This window comes from Carcharodon carcharias, chromosome 12, assembly GCF_017639515.1.
Source record: "Carcharodon carcharias isolate sCarCar2 chromosome 12, sCarCar2.pri, whole genome shotgun sequence".
NCBI lineage: Eukaryota > Metazoa > Chordata > Chondrichthyes > Lamniformes > Lamnidae > Carcharodon > Carcharodon carcharias.
The window spans coordinates 49,778,509-49,796,697 of record NC_054478.1 but is presented as its reverse complement, the minus strand read 5'-3'; the positions used below and the strand labels follow the sequence as shown (position 1 = coordinate 49,796,697).

Here is an 18,189-nt window from a genome sequence, read left to right as displayed (position 1 = left end):
CTGACTCTATACTCCTAGGTAATCCCCATCTTGTGAATATCTATTGTATCAGTATCTTTGCAGTAATGACTGCGGTATGGTTTTTCATAGGAAAGGCCTCTACCCATTTGCTAAAGGTGTCTATTATGATGAGAATGTACTTATATCCTCCTTTACAGGCTGGCAATTGTCCTACATAATTGATTTGTAGATTAGTCCATGGTGCTGCCACTGGTAGAGTATGTCTCAATTCTGCCTCGTTTGCATATTGGTCTGGATTATTCTGAGCACATACTAGACAGTTTTCTGTATAGTGTTTCATGTCTTTTCCCATACTGGGCCACCAGCATAATTGTCTAATTTGGGTCTAGGAGAGTTGATGAGGGGGAGCCAGTGGATGTGGTTTATTTGGACTTTTGACAAAGTCCCACATAAGAGATTGGCATGTAAAATTAAAGTGCATGGGATTGGGGATAGTCTATTGAGATGGATAGAAAACTGGTTGGCAGACAGGAAACAAAAATTAGGAATAAACAGGTCTTTTTCCGAATGGCAGGCAGTGACTAGTTGGGTACCGCAGGGATTGTTGCTAGGACCCCAGCTATTCACAATATATATTAATGAGTTAGATGAGGGAATTAAATGTAATATCTCCAAATTTGCAGATGACATAAAGCTCGATGGGAGGGTGAGGTGTGAGGAGGATGCAGAGACGCTTCAGTGTGATTTGGACAAGCTGAGAGAGTGGGCAAATGCATGGCAGATGCAGTATAATGTGGATAAATGTGAGGTTATCCACTTTGGTAGCAAAAACAGGAAGGCAGATTATTATCTGAATGGCTATAAATTGAGAGAGGGGAATGTGCAATGAGATTTGGGTGTCCTCATACACCAGTCGCTGAAGGTAAACATGCAGGTGCAGCAGGCAGTAAAGAAGGCAAATGGTATGTTGGCCTTCATAGCCAGAGGATTCAGGAGCAGGGAGGACTTGCGGCAATTGTACAGGGCCTTGGTGAGACCACACCTGGAATATTGTGTGCAGTTTTGGTCTCCTTATCTGAGGAAGGATGTTCTTGCTATAGAGGAACTGCAGCGAAGGTTTACCAGACTGATTCCTGGGATGGCGGGTCTGACATATGAGGAGAGATTGAGTCGGTTAGGATTATATTTGCTGGATTTCAGAAGAATGAGGGGGGTCTCATAGAAGCCTATAAAATTCTAACAGGACTAGACAGGGTAGATGCAGGAAGGATGTTCCCAATGGTCCAGAACCAGGGGTCACAGTCTGAGGATACGGGGTAGACCATTTAGGACTGACATAAGGAGAAATTTCTTCACCCAGAGAGTGGTGAGCCTGTGGAATTCATTACCACAGAAAAAAGTTGAGGCCAAAACATTGTATGTTTTCAAGAAGGAGTTGGATATAGCTCTTGGGGCAAAAGGGATCAAAGGACATGGGGAGAAAGCCGCAGCAGGTTACTGAGTTGGATGATCGGCGATGATCATAATGAACGGCAAAGCAGGCTGGAAGGGCCGAATGGCCTGCTCATGCTCCTATTTACTATGTTTCTATGTCTCCATGGATTCAATGCCTTGATGCTCATGCATATCGTGATTCTGATAAATGGTCTTTATCCTGTACTGGTATTACATATATTCCATTCTTGAAAACATACAATGTATCCTCAGACTGTGGCTCCTGGTTCTGGACCATCCAGAACAGCTGGATGGGTGTATGTTCCATTAAGACTATTGCAGGACTAAGTCCTACGATATAAACAAAATGTTGCACTGCCCAAAAGACAGCTAATAAGTGCTTTTCACAGATTGTATAGGCTTTTTCTACTGCCATAAGGACCCTCAAGGTATATGCCATGGATCTGCTAGAGCTTAGAACAGTAGGAAGCAACTTGGTTGAAACATAAAATCCTGAGAGGTCTTGACAGGGTGGATGTGGAGAGGATTTTTCCTCTTCTGGAACAATCCAGAACTGGTGGTCATTGTTTAAAAATAAGGAGTCGCCCATTCAAAACAGAAATGAGGTGAATTTTTTTCACTCAGAGGTTCATGAGTTTTAGAACTTCCTTCCTGAAAAGGTGGTGGAAGCAAGGTGTTTGAATATTTTTAAGTCAGAGAAGGATAGATTCTTGGTAAGCAACAGGGTGATAGGTTATCGGGTGTAGGTGGGATTTCAGGTTACTATTAGATCACCCATGATCTTATTAAATGCCAGAGCAGTCTCAAGGGGCTGAATGGCCTACTCCTGCTCCTTATTCGTATATTAATCCTGCAGATGATGTGAGCTGGTGTCCTGAATCTCCCAGAAGCCAGTTGCCACCTTTCTCTTTAAATACGCCTCAAAGCCTAAAGATCATATGGTCAAAGCATTTATGTGGGATGGATTGATTGGTCTGGAGGATTTTCTGTCAGGAGAGATAGATACAATTTTTCCTGCTGTCTAGCAGTATAACATTCTATGTATTGGTGCTTAGGATGTAATTGGATTCCCTGTCTTAGATCCTCCAGGGTGCTTCCATGTAAGTATGATGCTCATCAAGCAACATTCCTTTTATGAGCAAGAATATAGACATATGAGGACATAGGGTCTTCAGCCACAGGTTGACTTCAATGGCCCTCCATTTCCACTGTCAGATCCAACTTTAATCTTCTGACTGGGAGCATAATAAATGAAAGAGTGTCACACAAATAAATAGGCTGCTAGATACAGCCAGGCGAGCAGCTAGCTTACCTTAACTGCTTCAGCTGACTAACATTTGGCTCCAGTTCCAGCAACAGCTCAATCTTAAAATTCTCACCATGTCTTGAAATCCTTCCATGGCCTAACCCCTTCCTATTTTTGTAAGCTTCACTAGCCCTCCAAAACTCTGCAATCCTCCAAGTTCAGCCACTTATACATTCCTGCTGTTTACTGTTCCACCATTGGCACCTGTGCCTTCAGCTGCCTAGGCCCTAGGCCTCTCCACCTCCCACTCTTTTTTAGAAGCACCTTAAAATTTACCTCTTTGACCAAGCTTTTGGTCACCTTTCCTAGTATCTGCTTTTACGTCTTAGTGTCAACTTTAGTTTAATAACACCCCTGTGAAGTGCCTTGGGATGTTTTACTACGTAAAAGTTCAAGTTGTTGTTGCTGAGGATTAACACTGTAGCACATATCGCTGCAGCTGGTCTCAGGCTTCTGACTCCAAACAGTATACTCCCAGTGCTCGGTATCTTCGTGGGAATACATGCTCCCTGAAGTTTTCCACTCATTTCTTTGATCTGTCCGCCATCTGTTTTGCCTAGGTCAGCTGCTTCCACTAATATATAATTCTAATGGCACTTAGCTTGGCAACAATACAACCAATTAATTCCTGCTAGATGGTTCTCAAGTTGAATTAGTTAAATATTTTGCAAATATACCAGTCAATTTAAATCCATTTGGTTGTTCTGGTAGTGGAAGATCATTGTTTTCTTTGTTCAGTCTATCATAACAACATGTAGCTCATAGCTTCTTGCTGTGAAACCAACTAGCTGCCTCTTTAATCTCAAAAGTGAATTATGAATTGGCTATGTAAATGTCAGGTTTTAGATCGTAGAATTACAGAATTATTACAGTGCAGAAGGAGGCGATTCAGCCCATCGTGTCTGCATATGCTATCCAAATGAGCAATTTACCTAGTGCCATTCCCCTGCCTTCTCCTCATAAGCTTATATTCGTTCTTTTTAGATAACAGTCTTATCCGCTTCTGAATACCTCGATTGAACCTGCCTCCACCACACTTTCAGGCTGTGCATTCCAGACCTTAATCACTTGCTGCATGAAAGAGACTTTCCTCGTGTCGCTTTTGCTTCATTTACCAATTACTTTAAACCTGTTCCCTCTCATTCTTGATTATTTCACAAGTGGGAAATGATGTTCCCTATCTACTCTGTCCAGACCCCTTATGGCCTTGAACACCTCTACCAAATTTCCTCTCAGTCTTCTCCTAGGAAAATCATTCCAACTTTTCCAATCTATCCAACTTTTCCAATCTATCTACATAGCTGAAGTTCCTCATCCCTGGAGCCATTCTTGTGAATCTTTTCTGCGCTCTGTCCAATGCCTTCACATCCTTCCTAAACTGCAACGCCCGAAACAGGATGCAGCTGAGGATGAACTAGTATCTTATACAAGTTCAACATAACCTCCTTGCTTTTATACTCTGTGCCCCTATTAATAAAGCCTAGGATACTGTTTGCTTTATTAGCCGTGCTCTCAGCCTGTCCTGCCACCTTCAATGATGATTGGACCAAATTCATAACTGTTAAATTTGCTGATGATACAAAGGTACGTTGGAAAGTAAGTTGTGAAGAGAACATAAGGTATATGCAAAGCGATATAGATACGTTAATTGAGTGGGCAAAAATTTGGTAGATGGAGTATAATGTGGGAAAATGTGAAATTTTCCACTTTGGTAGGGAGAATAGAAAAACAGCATATTATTTAAATGGAGAGGTTACAGAACTCTAAGGTACAGATGGATCTGGATGTCCCCATCCATGTATCAAAAAAGTTAGTATGCAGGTACAGCAAGTGATTAGGAAGGCAAATGAAATGTTGTCATTTATTATTCCTGGGATTGGGGGAGGGAGTTGGGTGGCTATCTTATGAGGAATGGTTGGACAGGTTGGGCCTGTATCCATTAGAGTTCAAAAGAATGAGAGGTGATTGTCTGCACAAATGTTTTAGTTTATTTACATTATATCATATTTTGTTACTTTAATTGTATTTTATTAGAATTTTTATCCTATGCTTTGTCAGGATTGTTTTGGAGTCTGGCAGGAATGGAGGTTTGATTGGGAAGATTGCAACATGGGGTTAATATTAATCATAAAAACGGGTGAGTTGGGGTCCGGTGGGATGTAAACAAAGTTCTCTAAACCAATACCAGCCCCCCTCCAACTTGTCCACTTTCAGTTTTAGCAGAGAAGGGCAATCAGCATGCTCACAGGAGTTGGGTTGCCTATTTAAATATTATAATGAATTTACATGCTTCATATTTAACCTGTCTTTCAGGTTTAACTTTGGCTGGTCAGCTAAAAGGGAGGCAGGAAATGCCTTTTGGTAAAGGTAAGCACCTTTAGAGCACTTCTTGTCAGTCAACAGGAGTAAGAGTGCTTCCTCCTAGCTGCTAAGATGATTTTCTTCTCCGTACAACATTGTAACACCGCTTCCCGCAATTGGACTTTCTAGGATCAGGAAATGGACACTACTCCCTCCCCCTGGGATCAGGGATCAGACCCAACCCCTTGCCCCCACAACCCTACCACAAACCCAAACTTCCTACATCCTCCCAGCCTGCAGTATTTTCAAGAACATTCCCTGCCCATAGGGAGCCAAGCCTGTCAATCAGGCTGGTTTGCGTACAGGGAATCCACTTGGAAAAGAAGGATCGTGCTGTGAAATGCAAGCTTCACTGAATAAAATTCTTTCCCCCTTAGTCACAAAACCCACCCTAGTCGAGAACAGGCTATTGAGTTACAGGAAAGATAGGCATTGATTTGGTAAGTGGCAGCATACTCATAGATTTGCGAAAGCAAGCAGAGATGAAAGTTTGCAAGGACAGAGGGGTCAAGAGTAGATTTGGAAGAAGCAGTGTGGTGACAGCAGGTTTAAATAGGTACAGGACAATATCTGAAGAAATAATTCATTTCTTATGAAATAATTTAAAATTCTGAAAAGAGCAACAATTTAACAAAGAAGATTGAAGAATAAATTACGTACTATTAAATGCAAACCCACTCCATTGGCCTAGCTGATAATAGGACTATCCTGTCTAGCATTAAGCCAAATTGAAAATGATCAATATGATTCAATTCCCAAACTGATCTAACAGTTGGGAGCTTCAGTTAGTTCAGGGCTCCTGAGTGTACAGTGCACATGTGTAAGGTGAAGTAGAGAAAAGGTTGTTTTCAACTAAAATATCCTCCTTTGTCAAATAGCTTAACGGCATTCACTGTCAGGTGTCATTCATGAAGAAGATAAAAACCTTACTTTTTTGTACCAAATACTCCGATATAAATGCATTTTAAACATCCCTCAATCTTAAAATATCTGAAATTCCTTTGCATTTCTTTTCCTCAACTCAAGCTATTTTCTACTTAAAGTGTTTTCTGCTTAACCAAATTTAACTTAAACTATTATCTATTTAACTTGTCAGTCACTGCTCCTTCACGAAAGCAACTATTGAAAGTGGCATTCTGTCACACTGTTTGTCATTTCCGATTAGCACCAGTCAACTTGTTGTGAATTGTCACTTGACTGAAATACTCGAAAGTTGTGGCTGCCTGTAAAGCTATACCCTTGCTAAAGTCACCGTTTCAATTTTGGTTTCTCTACTACACCATTTTTCAACAACAGCAACCTGATAACAAGACCACAATGACAATGGAAAACTTGGCACAATTTTGGTCTGAGCTGAAATAGTCAGCAGCATCATTGCTATATGTGGCATAAATGGAACCTTGTTGAATTAGTTTAGGTTAAAATTGGGGCCAGTCTGCATTAGCACTACGGAAGGGTCCATCTGTTTAGCAGATAATTGGACGCCTGAAGTCCCAGCATATTGCTGCAGGAGTTCCTCAGGTGAATGTTCTAGGCCCAATCAGCTTCAGCTGCTTCGTCAATGACCTTCGCTCCAACAGAAGTGGGGATGTTCACTGATATTTGCATAATGTTCAGTCCCATTCATAACTTCTCAGATAATGAAGCAGTCTATGCTGACATGCATCAAGACCTGGTCAAAATTTAGGCTTGGGCTATTAAGAACCACAAATGCCAAGCAACAGCCATGTCCAACAAGAGAGAATCTAACCATCTCCCCTTAAAATTCAACTTACCATTGCTGAATCCTCCACCATCGATATTCTGGCTTTGCTGGTAACAAGGTCAGTCACATAAATACAGTGGCTACAATAGCAGATCGGAGGTTGAGAATTCTGTCACAAACAACTCACTTCCTAATTGTCCTAGAAACTACCACCCCATCTCCCTTTCCTCTCCAGAGCCCTTGAACATGTTGTTGCCTCCAAAATTCGTGCCTATCTTTTTTGGAACTCCAAGTTTGAATCCCTCCAATCAAGTTTCCACCCCTTCCATTGTACCGTAACAGCTCTTACCAAAGTCACAAATGACATCCTTTGTGACCTTGACCAAGGCAAACTATTCCTCCTCTTTCTTCTCAACCTATTTTGTCTTTAACATAGTTGGATACATCATCTGCCTCCAGCATCTCCCCACTGCCTTCCAGTCGGGTGGGATTGCACTCACATGATTCCATTCTTTTCTACCTAATCATAGCTAGAGAATTACCACCAATGGCTTCCCTTCCCATTCCACATAGTATATCTGGTGTCCCTCAAGTATCTTCTATCCTTTATTCTCTTCTTTTTCCTCATTCACACGCTGCCCTTGGTCAAACCATATTGACTACACCCAGCTTTACCTCATTATCATCTCCTGAAACCTCTGCATCTCTCTATCATGATCCTTCTAAGATATTCCTGAAAACCTAGCTATGTATCTTATTATGAGGCTTGGTATCATATTTTGTTTTATAACACCTCCGTAAAGTGCCTTGGAATATTTTGTTCTATTAAAGGTGCAAAATAAATTCAAGTTGTTGTTTTTGTAATAACAAACTACAGGAAATGCTTAAAATATATAATTTTTATAAAACACTACTGTAATGAGTTAAAATATGTATTAATTTGTGAAATAGTATCATTAGTGCCATGTTTTGTAGAAGCAAAATGTTTTGGAAAAAGATCTTTCAGGAGACGGGATGCCTCCAATTGGAAACCGTTTCAGTGGACTCAATGACCTTCTTGTTCTAGACTACTTTACGATTGAGTGAGTCATACAGACCACTAAAGGTAAGACTTCGCATATCCGCAAAGGTGAATATTTTGCTGGCGTTAAGTTTTTTGGGAGGGGGAGGAAAGTGAAATCGTTTTATTTAAAAAGAAACATACTAGCAGAATACAATGTCATATTTAAGACGATCCTTTATTCCGAGATGTTAAAATCAATATCCTCTAAGTGTGTTTCTTCTTTTTGTTCGCATTTGCTGCAATGATAAAAAGCTATCAGTTCACACTTGCACAGTACAGTACCTTTATTGTGTGCAGTGGTGACTGCAGCCGTAGTGGGGTGTGTGTGTCAACCTGAAGGAACTCAGCCTGGCCGGCGGGTGGCAGTGTTTCACCCGGCGCGTGGCCGGCTCCAGCGCCCCGTGTTGTTGTTGAGCCGAAGTGAATGCAGGCAGAGAGTGAGAGAGCTAAAGGAGCAAGGACGGCGAGGACCCTGGGCAGCCGAGCTTCGCGCCGCTGCTTAGCGGCTCGCCTTCCGCTTCTGGAACCTTCTCCACACTAGTACGGGATTCGGGAGGAAAATGAACTGAAAGGGAACGTGCCAGGGGAAGGTAAGCGGCGGCAATGATCGAGCAGGTTTTTGTGGCTCGGACGGCAGAGAGAAAGCGAAGGGGGAGGGGCGGGGGAATCATCTTCTCGCCGCCGACCGACCGACCGAATCTTCCGGAGGGAGGGAGGCAGGCGGGGGGGGGGGGGTGTAGGAAGGAGAATGGGCCCTGGCGCATGCTCAGTGGATTCGGCGGCGCTCTTTGGCCAATTGTGCTCAAGCGATTTAAAAAGGGGCTCGAGAGAGGCTGCGGCTCGGCACTGCGCTGAGGAATCAGTTAAAGCTAAAAACCTAATATTACGACACCCATGGGGGGGGTGGGGGAAGAGAAATATAGTGAGCGGCCGTTAAACTTCAATTAACTTTGGGTAGGTATAAGATAAAAGACTCGTGTTAGATGTGGACAGAGATCGCCTCCAGGTGAGGGTGATGAACCATGGCTGAAACCCTCCCCCTTTCGCTTCTCGCTTGTATTTGATTTTCGTTTTTTTCTCTCTCTCGGTTTCTCCTTTTTGTTTTTTTTTAAAATAGTTACTATGGTTTTTTTTGTTCTGGAATATCTCTTCGCAATATAGGTTGTCAATCTTAACTGAATAATTCGTGTCTGTCAGGGCAGGGTGGGCGAGGCAGGCAGTTTTATTGTGATAAGGGGAGGTGTGTTCTTCCGAGGCTGCCGGGAATCTCTCATAAACGTTGAACTGACAACCTTCCTTATTTATCATTAATTAAAACAACAGTGGGAGCCCCCTGCCCGCTCAAGCGTTGAATTGTCGTGAGTGTTTGTACTGTGGTCGGGCCGGGAGAAGAGCTCTCCAAGGTTACTCGGTGGAAAGAAATTTCGCCTTTCTGTTCAGCGAAACATATATTTTCCCCTGAAGTATTAGATGTCTGCAGCGCAGAGAGCCTAATATAAATGGAAGGAGAGCTGAATCGCCGGGCGTGAATTTTGTGGAAAGCCCGAAATCGGATTAAAATGCTTATCCGAATCCCATGATGTGTGCCTTTTGTAAATATAATTTATTTGTGCACGGTTTGGGGACAAAATTCAAATGTGGCACCAGCTGAAGGAGCAAAAATATGCCTTCTGCCTAGTGCGTAGTCCAAGTGTGAAATATTTTTGTCTCAGCCAGTTAATGGGTATAAACCATAAGCCACAACTGGCATCTAGTTGGTAGTGTTGCTCAGAGGTCATTAATATAGTTAGTGTAGAAAATGGAAATACCGACGTTACTACAGTGGAAACATTTTTTTGAGCTCTAACTCGCTCATCTTTCACCCTGTGTAGACTTAAGCTCATACACAACTCTGCCCATATCCTAATTTGCACCAAGTCTCATTCACCCATTGTTACCCTGCTGACAGACCTAATTTGGTTCCCTAGTCCCTGGTCCAGCAGTGTTGCAAATTAAACATTTTCTGTGGTCTCATGCCTCCTTATCTCTGCAATAGTCTATAGCCTTATAACCTCCAAGAACTTTCCATTTTTGTTTGATTACACTTCAGTGAAGTGCCAAGGGACAATTAATACATTAAACCACTACATAAATGCAAGTTGTTGATGAATACTTTGCTGGAGAAAGGATAGGGTGAACTCGTCTGTAACTGATCTGAGATATTGATGTAATTTTTTAAAAATACTTTTCCTCAACATACATTTTCTACAAATCATGTATCCTGCTTTGATAACACACAAAATCACTGAACATAGGAACAAGAATCGTCCATGAAGTGTGTATGCATTAACATTTTGAGGTTGTGTGGTTGGGAGGAAGGTTCAGTGACCAACTATGCTTTTGCTGCCTCCAGACTTGACTAATCCAGTGTCCTTCTAGCCAGCATCCAATCTTTCAGTTTTCCAAATTTCTAGCTCATCCAATGCTCTACTGTCTGCATCCTGCCTCTCACCTGTTCTTCTTCACCTGGGCTCACTGACTTATAATGGCTCCTTGTCCAGCAGCACCTCATTTGAAATTCTCATCCAATCCCATTGCGGCCTGCACCCCCTGCACCTGCTCCCCCTCCAATTCCTGATCTTTCTACAGGCCTCATAAGTCTATGTTGCTCCAACTCTGGCCTCCTGTACATCCCCGATTTCTGTTGTCCCACCGTTGGCAGCCATGCTTTCAGCTTTTTAGGTCCTAATCTTGTAATTCTAACCCTAAACCTCACCATTTCACTTGTGTCCTTTAAGGCTACCCTTAGATTTACCTCTATTGCCAAACTTTTGATCACCTGTTCTAACACCTTCTTATGTGGCTCAGTATCAAATTGTGCTTGAGAACGCTCCTTTGAAGCGTATTGAGATCTTTTACAACATTAACGATGCTTTTTAAATGCAAATTATAGTTGGAGATGAACAACTGTATAGCACAAAATGGTCATCACAATGGTTTAATTCCAGTTTTAATGCATAAATTGTGCTAACCTTGAAATCAAATTGATACATTTGATTAGCCTGTTACTAAAATATTTCAAAGCACCATGATTAGTTATTATTTAGATTGAAAAAAATGAATTGACAGCCAGATTGTATTTGTTACCCAAAATTGCTACAGAAATGACACACAGTGTTCACTTCATATTCCATATATGTCTTAATGTTTCACTATTAAAGGTCTTTATTGTGGAGCATTGACCATTCCTTGGGCACTGACATCTCACCAGTTGTTGCCTGAGCGGTTATCCTTCATGTTTAGCTCAGCTTTTAAAGCGGCGCTGTCTGCTGACTTTTACTGTGCTGTATCCTTGCCAGGTGACAGCATAGCTCAGCTTTCAGAAGTACCTTCAATTGTTTGTCTGCCTCTGCAGCCAGTCCACCATGATACCTCTTCTACACCTGATGTCTTTCTCAAGGTGCTCTTTAATTAACAAAAGCTGCTAGTTGGTGCAATTTGACAGATCCCTTGCAACTTGATCTACCTCACCTCAGCCTTTCAGCGTATATTTCTACTCAGTTTTCTGTCATGTATTTGTCTCATCTTCTGTTAATAGAGCTTTACAGCCAATAAAGTACTTTTTGAAGTGTAGTCACTGATGTAATGCAGAAATTTTGCACATAGTAAAGTTCCACAAATAGCAATATGGTAATAAACAGATAATCTGTTTTTTTTATGTTAATGGAGGGATGAATATTGACCTGGACACCAGGAATAACTCCCTTTTCTTTGCAGTAGTGCCAGAGGATTTTTTCCATCCGCTGGTGCTTGCAGATGGGGGCTTCAGTTTAATGTCTAGTTTGAAAAATGGCACCTGCAACAGTGCAGCACTCCCTGGGTACTGCACCAGAATTTCAGCATAGATTTTTCTGCTCAAGCCCTGGAGTGTAACTTGAATCCAGAACCTTGTGACTCAACTGAGACTGAGCCACAGCTCTCTCTCTCTCTCTCTCTCTCTCACACACACACACACACACACACACACACACACACACACACACACACAAAAATAACAAAGCATGTGACACTAGCCTGCTTAGCTTGTTAAGTACAATTTTAAGTTTTAGTAATTTGTCTAAAGCTAGTCTGCAGTGAGCTCTTGCTCTCACTATCTGACTTCTTCACTAGATTTCATCATTTTCTTTCTTGAACTGAACAGGAAGCCTAAGCCTTGACCGCTGATGGCTTCCTCAGTTCTCCATGCCTGTGGATTTGCCAGTCAAACCATGCTTTAAACTTCCATTTCATTCTAGGAATGGGTTTGTAATAGCTCACTCTTGCTGAACTTGCATGAACTGGGTCAGTCCACAATGTCACATGAATGTTTACTGGAGTGGCTTTAGTAAACCTCTTTTGTTTTAAACTGAAGTGGTATGTGGGAAACCATCAATCAGTTTGTCTGGATTTGATGTATGTTCTCTAGATCTCCCTTCAAAAATCCTTTTAGCTTTTCATCTTGTTTTCAAAAACTAGTTAAAAAATTGCTTTTGTTCTTTCAATCCTCCTTCCGAAATAATGACTCCTCTGTTTACGTAAAGCGCTTAGAGACACTGTCTTCTGTGGGGAGCAATATAGAAATATTAGTATTTATGTTTGCTTTTGTTCAGTGCAGTTGACAAATTTGAAAAATTCTCAACGTTGGATCACAACCAATTGAAGACTAATCAAGTATGTATGTGATAAACCCTGAGAGCATTTCAGGAAGTTGAACTTTATTTTCAGCTGATATTAGCGTTAGATTAAAAGAAGAGGCTTATAATTTGGCAAAGAATAGCAGTAAGCCTGAGGATTGGGAGTGTTTAAGAAACCAGTTAAGGGCCACCAAAAATTGATCAAAAGATGAAAAAAATAGAATGAGAGTAAACTAACAAGGGATATAAAATAGATTAAGAGCTTTTGAAAAGAGAATAGTTAAAATATTTGTTGGTCCCTTGGTGGCAGAATCAGGGGATATTATCATAGGGAATGAGGAAGTGGCAGAGACATTAAATAAAGTGTCTTCATAACTGTTACAAGTTACGTAACAGAAATAGAGCGTAATCGCTAATGAAAGTGAGGAAATTAAGGTTATTTCAACAGAGGAAAAAGTACTGGAGAAATTCAAGGGAATACAATCTGACAAATTCCCAGGATCTGATGGCCTTCAGCCTAAGGTTCTAAAAGAGGTGGCTGCAGAGATGGTGGATGCCCTGATTACGATGTTTCAAAAATCCTTAGATTCTAGAACATTCCCAGTGGTTTGGAAATTAGCAAACATAACTCCACTATTCAAGAAAGGAGAGAGGGGGAAAACCATGAACTGCAGGCCAGTTAGCCTGACATCAGTCACAGAGAAAATGCAGGAATCTCTTATAAAGGAAGTCTTAACAATGCACTTTTTAAAAAAAAAAGTGTTATATGATCAGGCAAGGTCAGCCTGGCTTTACAAAAGGGAAATTGCGTTTGACAAATTTTATTAGTGTTTTGAGGATGTAACTAGTAGGGCAGATAAAGGGGAACCAGAAAATGTAGCTAACCTGGATTTCCAAAAAACATTTAACTAACTGCCACTCTAGGCTAATACATAAGATAAGGGCTCATGGAGTTGGGCATAATATATTTGCATGGATAGAAGATCGGCTTATGGACAGGAAGCAGAGAAAAGGGATAAACAGGACGTTTTCAGGTTGGTAGGCTGTGACTAATGGAGTGCTACAAGGGCCAGTGTTAGGACCTCAGCTATTTAGTGTATATATATTAATAAAATGGATGAAGAAACAGAGTAATGCATCTGAGTTTGCTGACTGTACAAAGCTAGGTGGGAATGCAAGCTGTGAGGAGGACACAGGCTGCAGAGAGAGATACAGGTTTAGTGAATGGGCAACAAGGTGGCAGATGGGGTATACTGTGGGGAAGTGTGAGGTTATTCACTTTGGTAAGAATAGAAAAGCAGAATAATTTTTTATAAGACATAAAACTTGTTGATGTTCAGAAGGACTTGGGTACACTCGTGCAAGGAACACAGAAAAATAGCATGCAGGTGCAGCAAACAATTAGGAAGGCATATGGCATGTTGGCTTTTACTGCAAGGGGGTTGGAGTACAAGAATAAGGATGCTACAGTTGTTCAGGGCTTTGGTTGAGACTACACCTGGAGTAGTGTGAGAAGTTTTGGTCTCCATATGTAAGGAAGGATATATTTGCATTGGAAGCAGTGCAGTGAAGTTTCACTAGTTTTGTTCCTGGAATGAGAGCATTGCCTTATAATGAGGCGCTGAGTAAATTGAACCTATATCCTTGAGTTCAGAAGAATAAGAGATCTCATTAAAACATGTGAGGGTTTGTTGGGACTTGATACAGTAGAAACTGAGATTGATTCCCCTCACTGGGGAGTCCACAACACTGAGGCACAGCCTCAGGATAAGAGGATCGATCATTTAGGACTGAGATATGGAGAAATTTCTTCACTGAAAGGGTTGCGAATCTTTGGAATTTTCCACCCCACAGGGGTGCATGTTCCATCATTTTAATATAAGATTGAGATGGACGGAGTTTTGGCACCTCAGGGTGTCCAGGGATATGGGGAGGGGGCAGGAAAGTGGAGTTGAGACCAATAATCTGCCATGATCTTAAGGAACAAGGGAGCAGGCTAAAGGGGCCATGTGGCCTACTCCTATTTCATATGTTCTTATTAGTACCATTACTGTTAAGTGGAGATGAGCTTAATATATTTCATGATTGATAAGATTGAATAGGTTGTACTGAAAAACTTTGATAGCATCTTGGGCAGGAGTGATTCTTCAAGCTTTACATTGAACTTGAACCTGAGCGCTTGAAATCACTGCTCAGTCCCAAGAAGATAAGACAAATTACTGCTAATAATCCAATAATTCCAAATGAAAGGGAACTTTTTTCAAAGCAATCAGGAGTAGATAAAGAATTATCCAAAATATGAATTTATTAATATGTACAATGTAGCAAAGTAGGAATTTAGCATGTAAAAAAAAAATGGCTTTTTGAACTGAGTATTCATCACATATAGACTTCACTTTATTATATATACTAATTGTGGGGAATTATGTAAAATTATCAAGAAAACGAAGTGGGTAATTCTATTTAGGTCACTCAAGTATTGGATTGCCTGCCCGTTTTTACTAAAAATAAAATTGGCAAGGTGTAAAAACAGCTGATTCAATTTCATAAATCTTCCATAGGGAAGATGAGGTTAAAATCACCTCAGTATTTTTAATTGTTGCTGAAAGCGGGTAATTTGTTATTGCCTGAACCAATATTTGTAGTAAAAGATACAGGTCACCAGCGAATCTGTGTAACAAATGTGCTAAATCTGTGGAGACCAGCGATTAACAAAGAAATGAGTAACTTGTTAATTCATGATCAGAATTTAGCAGTGCAGAGCATGTGTAACCCATGATTCCTTCAGTGATTCCAAGCCGTCCATAGAAGAAAGTAATGTTCATTATGTTCAAGTGAAAGGAGGGTAGTAATTTGTGCTTAATGTTATTTCGCTTGCTTACCAAGTTTGCAAATAAATGTACATTGCAGAGACCCGCAAAGCAATGTGAAAGTAGATCATGCATTTTGGATAGTGAAAAACCTGCTGAACAAAATGTACAGCACTTTATCATTACAAATTGGGTATATCCCAGGAGAACCTTTGATGCGTTTAGATATTGAAATAGCATTTGCATTTGGGAAATTATTTTTGGTAAATGTCATGCCGACTTAGCAAGAGAAGCAGTTTTCCGATCTTTCCTAAGGGAAATTAAATATTGGTTTAATTATCAAACTTGCTAATTTCTAAAGTTACTTTAATTTCTTTGCAGTCTAATGTTGCCTTAACATTGTTACAGTAGCTGTTAATCTTTTAACAAATGCAAATTTTTTAAAAACAGAAAATTGGATACAATTGGTATTCCGTTAAATAAAATAATTTTTTTGATTTTCCCACTTCCAAGATGGACAGTATTATATGAGCAATAATATTTTGTAAAACATTTTTTTTCTTTTTGCCCTAGGGTGGATATGAACAGTATAGATGTATCTGGCCTGTCTGATTGAAGATGATTTTCCAAAAAGAAGAACTTCACAAATATGAACAGGTTAACCTGGGTACATAACCTATAAGATCATGTACTTTATTTATGCATATTTCACTCCAAAATAACTTCACTGCTGAAAACAATGGCATCCTTTCATGTGTGGAAGTTATCCTCACAAAAACTAGGATTTTTTCTGGTAACATTTGGATTCATATGGGGGATGATGCTTCTGCACTTTACCATCCAACAACGGACACAACATGAAAGCAGTACTATGCTGCGAGAGCAGATTCTGGACCTCAGTAAACGCTACATCAAAGCATTAGCAGAAGAAAACCAAAATGTTGCTGATGGGCCGTATGTTGGCACGATGACTGCATATGGTAAGTTACTCATTTTAATAGTTTCTAAAATATTTGCTTATTTTGTGCTGGAAAGTATAATTTTCAGTATTATATTTAACTGTTCCAGTTACAACTTAATTTAGTAGAATTTGGTAAAACACAATATACTAGCCTATTACAAGTGGTATGGATTCCACCTTCTTATCATTTAATCCAAGCTGTATTCAATACAAACCAAAGATTCCTGGCTGCAAATGGATGGGATACCAGTCCAGTGATAGTAAGCCATCATACTGACATCCCTGGGCCTTTCTGGCCAACTTCTGTGCAACCAGAAACTGCAGCTTTGATTCACCATGACACCAGCATGTTTTAGAGTTAATTGTTAATTTTTTTTTTTAAAAGAACTTTTTTACTCTTTCATGGGATGTGGATGTCACTGGAAGGTCAGCATTTGTTGTCCATCCCTAATTGCCCTTGAGAAGATGATGGTGAGCTGCTGCCTTGAACGGTGTAGTCCATGGTGTATAGCTACACAGTGCTGTGAAGAAGGGATTTCTGGTCGTGTTCAGTTTCTGGTCAATGGTATCAGCAATGGTAATGCCATTGAATGTCAAGGGAGATGGTCATTGTCTGACACTTGTGTAAATGTTACTTGCCATTTATCAGCCCAAGCCTGAACGTTGTCTAGATCTTGCTGCATGCAGGAATGGACTGCTTCAGTATGTGAGAAGTTGTGAATTGTACTGAACATTATGCAATCATCAGCAACCGTCCCCACGTCTGACCTTGTGATGAAAGGACGACCACTGATAGAGCAGCTATAGATAGTCGTGCCCAGGACACTGCTGAGGAATTCCTGCAGTGATGTCCTGGGGCTGATGATTACCCTCCAACAACCACAACCATCTTCATTTGTGCTAGGTATGACTCCAACCAGTGGAGACTTTTCCCCTGATTCCCATTGACTCCACTTTTGCTGGGGCTCCTTGATGCCACACTTAGTCAAATACTGCCCTGTTGTTGAGGGTACTTCACTCTCACTTCACAGAGAGACGATGGAGCAGTGGTAATGTCACTGGTTAGTAATCCAGAAGCCCAGGCCAGTGCCCTGGGTTTAAATCTGACTATAGGAGCTGGTGGAATTTGTTTTAATCTCAGTAATGATGACCATGAAACTGTCATCGATTGTGATAAAAATCCATCTGGTTCACTAAGGTCCTTTAGGGAAGGAAATCTGCTTTCCTTACCATTCTTTTGCCTTCCTTACCATTCTGGCCTACATGTGACTCCAGACCTACAGAAATATGATTTGACTCTTGGCCTCTGAAATGGCCTTACAAGCCACTCAGTTCAAGGGAAATTAGGGATGGGCAGCAAATGCTGGTCTTGCCAGCAACACCCACATCCCATGAAAGAATAAAGGAAAAAACTTCCTCTCTTGAGTTCAGCTGTTTTGTTCATATCATATTTAGATGGAGTTCAGTGTTAACATTTTGGCTGAGGCCATCGGTTCTATGGATTACTTTTTGAGGTGCAGGATATTACAAGAAATTTATTATTTAAACACTTTTGAAGACCAATAATTTGAAATTTCAAGTTGTATATAATGTAAGCAAACCCTGGAAATTCTCAGCAGGTCTCCTCTCATCTGTAAGAGAGAGAGACCAACTTCATTTCAGGTCAGAAAGGTCATTATGCTGTATCATTACCTCTTTCTGTCTCCACAGATGCCTGTTTTATTTTAGATTTCCAGCATCCCTAGTATTTTGATTTCAAATAAGGTACAGTATTTAGCAAAACTGCTTTCAACTTTAATCATGTGGTTCTTAAAAGTTTGATACTCATATATCTCAAAATTATTAACTTGTCCAGTGCAATAGTGATAACTATTGTCATCATCCGTCTTAATAGGCAACATCATGTTACAAACCT

At 40.6% G+C, this 18,189-nt stretch overlaps 1 protein-coding gene across 6 annotated transcripts in view; it reads left to right on the top strand.

The window, feature by feature from the left end:
• Positions 1 to 7,899: 7,899 nt before the first annotated feature.
• The window catches only part of mgat5 (alpha-1,6-mannosylglycoprotein 6-beta-N-acetylglucosaminyltransferase), a 105,543-nt gene continuing 95,253 nt past the window's right edge, over positions 7,900 to 18,189 (top strand). Inside the window, exons 1-3 of one of the 6 annotated variants that reach the window (XM_041200961.1) lie at positions 8,249 to 8,441; positions 12,480 to 12,540; positions 15,887 to 16,293. In XM_041200961.1, coding sequence (XP_041056895.1) covers positions 16,053 to 16,293 — 241 coding nt within the window. In that variant the 5' untranslated portion in view covers positions 8,249 to 8,441; positions 12,480 to 12,540; positions 15,887 to 16,052. Of the gene's footprint in view, positions 7,918 to 8,241; positions 8,442 to 8,669; positions 8,858 to 12,479; positions 12,541 to 15,886; positions 16,294 to 17,984; positions 18,039 to 18,189 lie in introns of those variants that run through there. The other 5 variants (XM_041200962.1, XM_041200958.1, XM_041200960.1 and 2 more) reach the window with 5 other exon arrangements.